This window comes from Echinops telfairi, unplaced genomic scaffold (genome assembly GCF_000313985.2).
Source record: "Echinops telfairi isolate 266 unplaced genomic scaffold, ASM31398v2 ScPeMD7_22;HRSCAF=79, whole genome shotgun sequence".
NCBI lineage: Eukaryota > Metazoa > Chordata > Mammalia > Afrosoricida > Tenrecidae > Echinops > Echinops telfairi.
The window spans coordinates 3757861-3770557 of NW_022103919.1; the positions used below are offsets into that span (position 1 = coordinate 3757861).

At 56.8% G+C, this 12697-nt stretch overlaps 1 protein-coding gene across 1 annotated transcript in view; it reads left to right on the forward strand.

Moving 5' to 3' along the window:
• Positions 1 to 298: 298 nt before the first annotated feature.
• TBC1D13 (TBC1 domain family member 13) overlaps positions 299 to 12697 on the forward strand; it is a 17475-nt gene continuing 5076 nt past the window's right edge. Inside the window, exons 1-9 of the mRNA XM_004713268.2 lie at positions 299 to 381; positions 1459 to 1532; positions 3686 to 3726; positions 4267 to 4328; positions 4438 to 4537; positions 5770 to 5852; positions 6799 to 6958; positions 10883 to 11090; positions 11595 to 11758. Of these exons, the coding sequence (XP_004713325.1) occupies positions 359 to 381; positions 1459 to 1532; positions 3686 to 3726; positions 4267 to 4328; positions 4438 to 4537; positions 5770 to 5852; positions 6799 to 6958; positions 10883 to 11090; positions 11595 to 11758 (915 nt within the window). The 5' untranslated portion in view covers positions 299 to 358. The remainder of the gene's footprint in view (positions 382 to 1458; positions 1533 to 3685; positions 3727 to 4266; positions 4329 to 4437; positions 4538 to 5769; positions 5853 to 6798; positions 6959 to 10882; positions 11091 to 11594; positions 11759 to 12697) is intronic.

Below are 12697 nucleotides of genomic sequence, written 5' to 3' on the forward strand. Positions count from 1 at the left end.
AGGGTTAATGGTCTGTCTAGACGGGTCTTTGTCGCAACTTCTCACCCTGGGCGCAAGGTCCAAGACGGTCAGCGAGAGCCGGGAGCGCGGGCACGCGCCCCAGCCCCTCTGCGCTCAGCCCACCACGCCGGGCAGCAGTAGTGTGGAGGCAGGTGGGCACGTGGGCGGGGCCGCCGGGGGCGGGGCGGGGCCAGGCGGGGCGGGGCCGTCGGGGGCGGGGCCGGCCTGAACGGAACGCGCGAGCGGACGGTTGCGTTTCCGGCCGGAGGCTTTTGTGGAACGCCCCTCGTGGCCCGGTGGGCAGTGGCTGCGGCTCCGGCGGCGGCGGCGGCGGCGGGGCGATCCGGAAGTCAGCACCATGTCCAGCCTGCACAAGAGCCGGTAAGGGGGTCACGGTGGCCGACCCCTCTGTGGGGAGCACGGTGTCGCCAGGAACCAGGAAGGCCCCCCGGGAGTGCGAGAGCGGGCCTGAGGCGGGCTGGAGTGGAGACAGCGCGCCCGCTTCCAGTGGTCCCTTCCCGGGCTTCCCGGCCGCCGGTGCCCCCTCCTCCACCTCTAGGTCTGGCATTTCTAGGGCCTTGGTGCCCTGCGCCCTGCCGCGTTCTCTCCTTACTCCCTCCTGTCTCCAAATGCCCCCGGCCCCCCGAAGCTCGTTCTTCTGCAGTTGATAGGGAGCTTGCATTCGCCAGCGTCCAGCCCCCAGCGACATTCGTACCTTTAGCTAAATCGACTCTCACCGAAGTTTTCCTCCCGCACTCGGTTTTCAAGTCTTTGGCCCTTGCCTGCAGCTGCCGCTCCAAACCCAAACCCGCTATGGGTTCCCACTCATAGCGCCCCTCCTGGATCGAGTAGCACTGCCCCGTAGGAGCCGAGGCCGCCACTCGCTAGGAAGCAAGCTGCCACATCTTGCTTTCTCATAGTGACTGGCCAGTTAGAATTGCCGCTGTGGGACTGCAGCCAGCGCTTTCACCAGCACCCCGCCACCTGGACGGATTTCAGCAGCTCCAAGAAGCCTTCCTAAAGGCATTGTTTTTGAGCTTGGAAAGCGAGTTGAGGTTACACAAGTGCATGGTCAGCGGATCAAGTTACATCTGGTGTCTAGTGTTCCTGGAATTCATGTGCTGTGCACTGGGCCTGATCAGCAGGAAGTGCCCAGTAATGCCAGTGCTCTCCATATGGGCCCGGGACCATTTCAAGGTGTTCACGGGCGAGAGAACCTTCTCAGAAGAGTCGTTCTCAAGGTTCTTTGGCATTCTATGCTTCTGCAATTAGAGGAAGAAGCGATATTGAACATATATCATTAGTAGTCTCCCAGAGCTGCCTTTTGGCCAGGACCTTGACTGAGCTTTGCTCTCTTTGTGTGATGGAGGGAGGAGAAGCCTAGGACACAGGCTTGAGCCCTGTGGCCATCACTTTGGGGTCTGGGTGTGCTTCATTTGCTCCCCCCTCCCCTTCTAGCATTGCCGATTTCCAGGATGTCTTGAAGGAGCCCACGATCGCCTTGGAAAAGCTCCGAGGACTCAGTTTTAGTGGTGAGAAACAACTCTACTTTCGGGAATGCCCCAGGGCAGCAGGGTGGCTAGGACAGAAGGGACGGTGCTTAGTGTCACACGGTCAGTTCTGAGGGCCACTCTCTTTGGGGACACGGGTTGTCTTCTCCAGGTTCTGTAGATTCTTTACTGGACTTCGGTTAACATGCCTCTAGGCCTTTAAACAGGGTGATACCAACTTGAGGAGCTCTGGTGACATAGTGGTTACTCGTTGGGCTGCAATCCGCAAGGTCAGCAGTTCAAAGCCAACTGCCAGCCCCAAGGGGTGATAGACAAGCTTTCTACGACTCTAAAGAGTTACGGTCTTGTAAAGAGTTACGGTCTTGTAAAGAGTTACGGTCTTGAAACTCACAGGGGCAGTTCTAACCTGTCCCACAGGGACACTCACTATGAGGCATTGATCCATGGCGGTGAGCTTGTTTTTTGTTTGATGGGTAACTTGAGAAGATCAAGCCTGATGATGAGAGGCAGGGCAAGAGACACTTGAACCTCCTTCTGGCCTTTCCTCATTCCTCAGCCATCTTCCAGTGTTACGGGATGTGGTTTGCCCCGGGCGGTTTCTGTTTTTGCCCCATGGCATGGAATCAAAGCAGACTAAGGTAACCATGAACTTTAGTTAAAGGTGAAAGTCCAGCCTTGGGGTATGGACTTTAAGGAGCTGAACCTCAGTAATGTTTGACTTTGGTTTTCTTGCCTTGGTTACCTTCCCAGTACAAAGATAGCAGCTCTCCCCGCGGTCTTTAGAAAGTAGCCCGGGATGTTTTGTGTAGCTTCTTGTCACTGCCCTGCCCGTTTAGTTTTGTCAGCAAGGAGTTCTCGAGGGGCCCCCTCACCCCCTTGCAGGTTCTGAGGTGGCAGCATTAGCTCCTGCTTCTACCCAGGGTCCTCTAGCAACAGCTGTTTGAGTGAGGTTCCTGAGGAAGCTGTAGAAGTGTGTCTTCTGTTCAGGACAGCTAGTGCCAAATGTGGAGGCCCTAAAGATTTTGCGGGACTCTGGGATCAGGGCTGGACGGAAGTCATCCTATTAGACTCCGGGTGAGGCCGCCTGGGCTATGGGCTGAGTTTGCACTCGAGTGCCCCGACCCTGGTTTGAGTCGTGGATAGTTCTGTGCCTTCCGGACCAGGTTCCCTGTCCGTCTGGTGAGGTCAGGAGTGCTCAGCTCCCTGTTCACTAAGGGTCATAGCCATAAACCAAGAAGGAGCCCTGGTGACTCTGTGCTGACCACAAGGTCTTCAAGGACCAGAGAGCATTCAGTGGAGGCTCAGTCTAGGGGGGACTTGGGGCCGCCACTGCCATTCAGACCCTTTCGTGAACCAGGGTGCTCAGAATGTAAGCTCTAATACAAAGCCCACCAGCTCTTTGTCCAAGCAAGAAAGATGAGGCTGTCAGCTCCGATAAAGACTGACAGGCCCAGAGACCCGAAGGAACAGTTTCCCTGCCCGCGAGGGCTGCTGTGAGTTGGTGACCCAAGAAAACCAAACCCCCCGACCATCAGGTCAAGTCAAACAACATCTGAAAAGTCCTTGGCAGCTCATTGTACAGTCGACAGTCAAGGACTATCTTGTGTGTGCCAAGCCCTGTACTCCCACTGCCGACTCACAGTCACCCTCTGTGGGTTTCCGAGCCTGTGACTGTTAAAAAGCCCAGTCTTTCTCCCGAAGAGCTGAACTGTCGGTGTTGAACTGCCGAACATACAGATTGCAGCCCAACAAGTAATCTCTCCACCGCCAGGGCTCCATAGCCCTGTACAAGGCACTGGGAATAGAAGACAGATGTACTTCTTGTGCTTGGAAGGAGTTACAGACATGAATTCTACCAGGGGTGAGGGGTCACGGAGCTGTTGGAGCTCTTAGTATTTATAGTAGAGGACCCGAGGTCGGTCGGGTTGATGGTAGTTGGTAGAGTCTGTCCTAAGAAGAAGATACTCAGGACGAGACAGATGGAGCAACATTATCCTCAAAAGAATGTTCCAGAGAGGTATGCGTGTGTATGGGGAAAGCTGTCTAGTAATCTCTGGGGGGAAATGAGTTTTGGAGTGTCTTTTGCCCACCCTGCTGCCTGCCAGCCGGCTCCTGCAATGGGAGGGTTCTGGGCCTGTGGCCTGGGGTGTGACCTTTGCCTGCTGTGTCCACAGGCATCCCCTGTGAGGACGGACTGCGGTGCCTCTGCTGGAAGGTGGGTGTGCCTGCGGGGGCTTCTCTGCTGACTCTCGGTTCCTGCATAGGCTCCCTCACCTGAGGCCTGCGCCTTCCTGTGCTTGCCTGAGGAAGCTTCTCTGGGTGAAAACTACGGGTTTCTCTTCCTGTTGACATCTCTTCTAAAGCCAGGGAAGCCAGCTCCCTGCTTCCCGGTCCAAGCGCTGCAGGGGGAGTGCTGGTGGGTGGCACAGACCAAGGCCTGCCGGGCTGTGCCCATAGCTGTTAGGTGAGGGAGAAGCCCAGGCTCTGGTCTTCAGGCCTCTTGGCCACAGAGGCGTGTTACCATTTGGAAGAGCCCATGTGTGGAAAAGCAGAGGAAAGGGCTGGTTTGGGAGAAAGGAGGCATTGGGAGGGATGGGAAGCGGGTCCTGACGCACACCTGTACTTCTTCCTGGGTTAGAATCCGTCTTGGCTTTGCTGGGCTTTCTTAGACATTGTTTTCCAGCCCTGCCGGCTTCTGCCCCCGACTCTGGGTGGGGTGGGGAGTCACCGAACCTTCCTTTCTCCCTTTGTGCAGATTCTCTTGAACTACCTCCCCTTGGAGAGAGCCTCATGGACCTCAGTTCTGGCCAAGCAGAGGTAAGGCCCACGAAAGGGTGGTGGTGGCAGCACCCTCCCGCCTCCTGGGGTTACCTCTTGGAGCACCCCAGCAGGACCAGGGAGCCAGCCCCTCTCTTCTCTCCTGCAGGGAGCTGTACTCGCAGTTCCTGAGGGAAATGATCATCCAGCCAGGCATTGCCAAGGCCAACATGGGGGTGTCCCGAGAGGATGTGACCTTTGAGGACCATGTGAGTGGGGTCGGCATGGGGACAGGAGAGGTTTGGAGGTGGGGAAGGGGTTGGTTTGGGAGCTGGCAAGATCCCCTCAATCCCAAAGACAGCGCAGCCTGGCTTCGGTCCCTTCGTTTAGTTTCTCAGCCCTTGAAGACCACTGTGTCCCCCCCTCTCTGCCCCAGGCCTGGGAAGTGCAGTGCCCTGAGCCCTGCCGGCGGTAATCGATGGTAGGCTGCATTTGAGGGGTGATGTGTGTGCGGCACGGCGCCTAGTCTCTTTGAATCCTTCCATTCGTCCGTGGAGGAAGATGGGTGGGTTTATGGTTAAAGAAAGGGCAGGGCGGGGCCAAAGTGAGGACAGGCTTTCTTGGCTTGGAGGCTGCCTGGTGCTGGCCGCGGGGACCAGCTCCTCCCCCGTGCAGCGCTGGGGCGGTGCAGTACCATGAATTGCACCCGTTGTGATCGGCAACTGAAGCACTAATAGATTCTATCTGAAGCGCCCCCCTCCAGGTAGACAAGGCGCCCCGGGGCTCAGGGGTGACACGCTTGGCTGCCAACCAAGAGGTTGCCACTCTGAACTCACCAGCCGCTGTGTGGGAGAAAGATGGGGCAGGCCGCTTTGGGAACCTTACGGCGGCTGTTCTCCTCCGGTCTGTAGGGCCCATCTGAGTCAGAAGCAACAATGACTCTCTGGGAAGTCAAACTGCTCATTCAACAACAAACCTTTGGTGCCACCTGTTAATAAACACAGCGGCCTGAGGGCATATTGTTTATGAGTTGGGCTGCCAACCACGGGGTCAGCAGTTCAAAACCACCGGCTGCTGTGCAGGAGAAAGGGGGAGCGCGTTCTACTGTAGCGCTACAGTCCCGGGAACTCATGGGCAGTTCTGCCCTGCCCCGTGGGCTCGCTCTGAGTCGGCGTCGACTCGGTGTCAGGCAGAAGAGGGCTGGAGACCTGTTCCTGGACAGTCACAGCCTAGGAGGCTGTGGGCAGGGCCGCTGGGCCTGTGCCTTGGTGGCCCATATGGTGGCACAACAGCGGCGGCCAGGAAGAAGTCTGCCCTCGTGAGTGTGGACTGCTCTTGGCGGCTGCAGGAAGGCCCGTGCTGTCCCAGGCTTATTCAGGACCCCAGCTGGGTCGAGGGTGGGGTCAGTGATGGAAGGCTCCTGGTGGGCGGCCAGTGTTTTCCCTGGGGCGTGCCAGCCGGGCCCAGGACCCCAGGAGAGTTGCTCTTTTTCTCCCTACAGCCACTCAACCCCAACCCAGACAGCCGGTGGAATACGTACTTCAAGGACAATGAGGTGCTGCTGCAGATTGACAAAGATGTCCGGTAATGGCTCCCTGGGGGGCTTCCCGGGGGTTTCCCAGCTCTGCCCTTTCCTTTCCCAGCCCAGGCCCACTGGGTGGGCGGCTGGGCGGCCCCAGCAGGCGGTCTGAGCCCCAGTGATGACAGGGCCAAGAACTGGGGCTTCAGCAGAATCTTCCCCTCTGCTCTAGCTCCAAGTGGGAACAGCAGGGTGTTCCGCACCAGAGGAGTCCCGCCTGGCCCATCCACCTTTGGCGGCATGGCTTGGCAGTCCTCGTCTGTGGCAGCTTGATTCCAGGCCCTGCTTCTGCCTTCCTGTGTGTCTGCCCACGTGTCCCTCTTTTCAACACACCAGTTATATTGGCCTAAGACCCCATTTGAATTTGATTTGCCGCATGTGCTCGAGTATAAGCCGGCCCGAATATCAGCCGAGGCACCTAATTTTACCACAAATACGGCATTAAAAATGTGCTGGGAAACTCGGCTTACACTCGAGTATATGTGGTGTATCTGCAGAGACGACTGCTGAATAAGAGTGTGCTTGTGGTTTCTTGGTCGGCGTGGGTTGTAAGGGGATACTGGTCAGCCTCGTAAAATAAAGACCTCACGGCCATCACGTTGCTCCCGCTCAGCAGCCCTACAGGACAGAGAGGAACTGCCCCTCAGGGTTCCCAAGGCCGGGCATCTTTAGAGCACAGTCTGCCGCAGCCGCCTCCTGCAGGGCCGCTGCTGGGGGTCGGGCCGCCCACCCGTGGGCTTGCTGCTGAGCCCTGTAATGCTTTGTCACCAGAGCCCCTACCATCTCTTAGGTGGGCATATACCATCTACAGTGACTGTACTGCTGTTTAGGAAAGATCACAGTGTGTTTCAAAAATAACGTCTCCGTCATTTTTAGGATGCTTGGAATTGCCTGGCATCAGGGCCAGACCGGTTTCTCGAGTAACGCCATTCTCGTGTTCTCTCTTCCCAGGAGGCTGTGCCCAGACATCTCTTTTTTCCAAAGCGCCACCGAGTACCCCTGCCTCCTCATCCTGGACCCCCAGAATGAGTTCGAGACCCTCCGTAAGCGGGTGGAACAGACAACGCTGAAATCACAGACAGTGGCCCGGAATCGGAGCGGGGTCACAAATGTGAGAGCCAGCATGGGGATCCTCGGGGTACACGGGACAGCCCTTCTCGCCCTACCCGAGGGGCCGAGCCCTGGCTGAGGGGCTTCAGGCTCATGGCCCCTAACGCGATATTGAAGAGCAGCTTGGTTCCGTCAGCTCCACTCTCGGGGGCGCTTTCTGAAAGGCAAGTAGCAGGTGCTCAGTGAGTGAGCCCAGATGAGTCAGTCTACACCCGCAGAGAAGAGATGGCTCTTGGAAAAGTTTAACTACCAACCACCTGAGAAAGAGGGATGGGAGAGCAGTGGGGGCAGGGCGGTTGCCCTGAAGGAGCTGGGGCCTGCAAGGTGGAGGGCAAGGAGCCTTCTAGATGGTGGAAGAGATTTTGTGGGACAGTCCTTGCTGGAGTGAGCATCGTGTATCCTGGTCAGGGCATCTGGTGTGGTGAGGTTACCTGGGGCCTTTATCCCGAGGGCTGGGCTTCTGAGCAGGGCTGCTTTTGATGCTCTGTCTTGGGGCAAGAAGGGAACAGGTGTGTGTGTAGACGGAAACCTTAGAAGGTGGCTGTTGTCATCCCAGCAAGAGATGGTGGTGGCTGGGTGGGCCGGGGCAGAGGGACAGAGATGGCAGTGGTAGGGTGGACTGGCTTGTGAGATAGAGCAGGTGGGTGGTGAAGGAAATGGGAAATCAAGGGTGACTCCCCCCGTTTCTGGCTTGACTATGTTTTTAAGCAACTGACAGCACTTCTGGACAAGTCAGGGTGGGTGTTTGGGGCCCAGCTGGGGATGGACAGGACTGCGGGGCCCTTCTGCTCCAGGTGCGATGGGTGACTCTTCTCTGAGGTCTGCCGAGTGAGCGAGAAGAGAGCAGCCGTCTCCAGGGCCAGCAGGGTGGGTGCCCCATCGCTGTGGGCGGGGATCTGTGCTGACAGCGTGGAGGCCCAGCAGAATGGGCGGGAGAGGTCAGACGCTTGGTTTAATAGCAGCACAGCGGCTTTTGAGGGCAGCCCTCTTGGCTGCGGATTTCCTGCTCAATGCTCCTGTGAGGGGCATTGCACTTTCGTACGTGGGGCTTGGGGCCGGAGCTGGTGCTCCTTTTAGCTGTTGGGCTGCCCCTGTGGCCCAGAAGCCAGCCAGATGCTTGGTCCCTGACCCTCCACCTGTGGCAGGGCTCTGGCACATGGGAAGCTCTCAGAACTGTTCGTGGTGTGTGCACATGTGCTTACACTTGGCTGTGTAGTGGGAAAGGGAGTTTGATGTCCCTAGGACCCTGACCCCTAGGATAGCTTCAGACACCGCCTCTGCTTGGGTCTGCCTCCACCTCTAATACAGGTATAAGAAGATGAGGTTTTCTTTTCCGAAACCTACATGGGCAGCTCTGCCCTGGTTTGGGGTAATATCAGAACCAGTCTTAACTTCAGGGGATAAGGCTCAGAGTCAAGATCAGCCCGAGGCTGAGCCCTGTGAGGTGGAGTCACCTGTCCTCGGTGTCCCGCCATGCCCCAGCCCTGGCTCCAGGCGTTCCTCCCAGCACACGCTGCTGCTCTCTGCCGGGGTGACAGCCCTTTGTGATGGCCACTGGTTTCCTTACACCACCGTGTACCCAGCGCTAAGTGCCTTGCGGGCTACGGGAACGACGATCAGAATCAGGAGGCTACAACTCAGGCCCCGGACCTGGAAGCATCTAGGCCAGCATTTCTCAACCTGTGGGTCATGACCCCTTTGGGGGTCGAACGACCTTTTCACAGGGGTCGCCCGGTTCATAACAGTGGCAAAATGATAGTTATGAAGAAGCAACAAAACTAATGTTATGGTTAGGTGGTCACCACCACATGAGGAACCGTGATAAAGGGTCACGGCACTAGGAAGGCTGAGAACCACTGCTCTAGGCAAAGTCTCCCCTCAGCGCAGGTCAGCTCTCAGTCCCTCTCAGCCGGGCCAGCAAGTAGGCTGTTCTCTTGGCACAGGCCATTGCCCATCCAGGTGAGGACCCCTCCTTTTGGCCTCCCCGAGACAGGCTATTCTTGGCCTGTGCTTCTCCCAGCAACCCTGCTGCAGGGCCCCGGCAGGCCTCCTGCCGTCTTCAATGTTACAGCCCTGACAGCCCTTCCAGGGGCTTCTGTGCCTTCCCCTCCTCTGCTTGCTCCTTCCTTCTCTCCTTCCTCACTCCCTCCCTTTTTTCCCTTCTGCTTCTCTCAGCTGTTTGTATGTCTGAAAAACTTTGGTCAGGATAGACACACACACACACACACACACACACACACACACACACACGCACCCCCCACACACACCCCTGACAATTTCAAGGCCCTTCCCAATTTGGGGCAGCACACTGGCCAGGCCACAGGCACTTCATGTACTTGGTAGGCAGAAGCCCGCTCTTTGCATGCTCCAAAGCCACTGTGTTTGCATGGGTCCACCGATCCGTCCCAGCACAGTGCATTTCAGTTCCAGGACAGACAAAAAGTAGCAAACCAAGTCGTCCACGCTCACCTAGAGAACGTGACAAACTCTTGGCGGGGGCATCAGAGGAAGGACACTAGGGCGAAGGTAATTCCCTAGGGCTTCAAGAAAAATCTAGTAAGCTGCAGAATCCAGGTCAAAGGCCACACGCAAGAATTCCTTTCACTACAACAGGTAACCCCCTCCCTGGGGTTTCTGAGGAGGAGCCCAGGTGGCACCATGATTGAGTGCTTGACGACTAGCTAAAAAGATGGGTGGGTGGTCCGAACCCACCCGGGGCTCCAAGGGAGAAGTGTGAAAACCTGGGCAGCCGGCTTTGTCACTCAGAGGTGGGGTCCACTTGGCAGCAGTGAGTTTTAGGACAGCGTGGTGGTACGGGTGGTGCGTCTGACAGCGTAGGTCTAGGTTGGAGGTACTTGAATTTTGACAAAGCTCCTTGAAGGGTTCTGACAGATAGGCTGAGGCTGGAGACCCGGCCACACTTATTGTTCATGTCTAGCAGGGATCCCCGTCTTTCACGGGAGGGAGTAGAAAGCCCCTGTCGAGTAGCGTCTGGTTTCGAACTGCTGACCTTGCAGAATATAGGGCAAGACATAACCATGACGCCACCAGGGCCACTGGGAATTACCATCATTTAATCGATGGCCAACCTTTTTTCTTCGGAAAAAGTCCAAACATTCTGAAAAGCTCAAGCAGCAGTGCATCATACTCGGATGTTTTCTAGCGCGATTCAGCATTTGTTGAGGTTTTGCAGTGTGTGTGTGTGTGTGTGTGTGTGTGTGTGTGTGTGTGAGTGACATCCACACCGTTGTCCTGCCTCTTCATCCCTAAGTGCAGCAAGCCCCACTCACCCAAACAGGGACATCATATCCTCCTCTCTGACCATTGTCGCGTCTGAAATGAACAGTAATTCCGTCCATGCCACGTTCCAGCTTTCTCAGGCGTCCGGAGAGTACCCCGGCTTGTTTTAAACCAAGGTCCGCTCCACGTTTGAGTCACGCTGGGAGGGGCCTGCCTTCTCGTGGCCTGCAGCTGGCCTGCACTTCATGTTCACGCAGCAATTGCACTCTGCCCTCGGCCCTCTGGTTTGGCATCAGGCTTTTTGTTTGGTCCTTTGATTAAGGCACGTGTACACAGTAAAATGCACAGATCCTAAGGACACAACGCACTATATTTTTATCTCATGTATCTACCAACCAGAACACGCTACAAATCATTTCTATCGTCCGGGAAGTCGTGCCTCTTCCCAGCCACTCCCCCTGGTCTCCGAAGTGGAGCCAGTCTGGCTCTTCTCACTGCGAGAGGTTCTCGTCCACTTGCCCTGCAGGGCGGGTCACGTTCTGGGCTTGCCTGGTGGTTTCTTCTCATCCCAGGTTTCCTGTGAGCTGGAAGTTGGGTCTGAGCTGGGTAAGCGTTTGGGGTAGGAATACATACCCTCGGTAATGGCGTCCCCCCCCTTCTAAGAGACCCCCCTCTTCTCCCTCAGATGAGCTCCCCACACAAGCTCCCCGCATCCTCTCTGAATGAGTACGAAGTGCTGCCCAACGGCTGTGAGGCCCACTGGGAGGTGGTCGAGCGGATCCTGTTCATCTACGCCAAGCTCAACCCCGGCATCGCCTACGTGCAGGGCATGAACGAGATCGTGGGGCCCCTCTACTATACCTTTGCCACGGACCCCAACAGTGAGTGGAAAGGTAAAAGAGGTTGTTTTCTCCCTTGGTTGCCTCTCTCTCTCTGTCTCTCTCTGCTGACTCGTTTGACAACCAGGTGGAGGAAAGGCCGGCTGGTGGGCGCCCTCCGGCCGGGCAGCACGCTTCCTCTCCCTGGGCCTGCCTTCTGCTCTGTCCGATGAGGGAGCTTCTGGGGCCATTTCTAAGAGCTTCTGACCCTGCTTTGCTAGACAGGGCAGTCAGTCACCGCTGTCCTGATGTTGACCCCATCAAGTGGTGTCAAGAAAGAGATGTCGCCAGGAAGTCGAATGACAGAAACACCACGGACTGCACAGCTGCAGGAGCGCGCAGGATGCCAGAGGGCCGGAGATAGCCATCCTGGCTCTAGCCTGCAGGGAGCGAGCAAGGGCAGAGGAAGGACTGAGGCCAACCACAGGGCGGGGGGAGCGGGGGGACACGACACTTGGTGAAGCTCAGAGACAGGGGCAGTCACTCCTCAGTGGCCCCCGTCCTGCCTGTCTCCCCCAGAACACGCTGAAGCAGATACCTTCTTCTGCTTCACCAACCTCATGGCGGAGATCCGGGACAACTTCATCAAGAGCCTGGATGACTCGCAGTGCGGCATCACCTACAAGATGGAAAAGGTGTACTCCACCCTGAAGGACAAGGACGCCGAGCTCTACCTGAAGCTGGTGAGCACGCAGGCCTGCGGGCCCACACACGGGCCCTCAGCTGGTTTCCTGAGCCTGCCAGGCCCGAGGAAGGACCGGCCGGGGACTGCCAGCCCCCAGGCTGACGATGGTGGAAACCTCAGGCTGGGAGTGGGAGGCTGCTGAGCCACTGGGTACAGAGTAGAGCTACCCCTTAGCATTTCCCAGGCTGTCATCTCTGTAGGAGCAGGCTGCCTCATCTTTCTCCTGTGGCGTGGCTGGTGGGTCTGAAACCCACTGACTTCGAGGTCATCAGCTAAGTGTCGAGTCACTGTACCACCAAGGGCTCCCACTGGCCACTTGACCCAATAGACCCACGCCAAGCTCCCTCCCATGGAGTCAGTGCTGACTCACAGCCACCCCTGTGGGTTTCCATGACTGCAGCTGTTCACGGATGTAGAACGCCCAGTCGTTCTCCCTCAGAGCTGCTGGAGGGTTCCAACTGCCGACCATGCAGGTGGTCACTGCACCACTCGTCCATGGGGCACTGACTACGACTAAATGACTCAGTCCTGTTAGTACCCCTCGGCGGTAATATATACAAACTTCTTTAAAAAGTTTCTCTGATGAGAAGGAGCCGTGGTGGCGCTGTGCGCTATGTGTTGGGCTGCTAACCACAAGGTCAGCAGTTTGAACCCACCTCCTATGAAGATTTACAGCCTTGGACACGCAAAGGGGCAGTTCTGTCTTACAGGGTCCCTACGACTCAGAATTGAGTGGATGGTAGTGAGTATTTTGGAAGGAGATCCAGTGTGTTCGTCTGGGTACTTTAGAGAAACAAAGCCATAGAAACTCATGTATAAGAGAGAGTTTTATATAAAGGTTAAGTGCACATCAAGGAAACAAACCCAACCCAGTGCTGCCCAAGCCCACAAGTCCAACATGAGCCCATATGTCCAACACCAAGCCACAAAGTCTTGC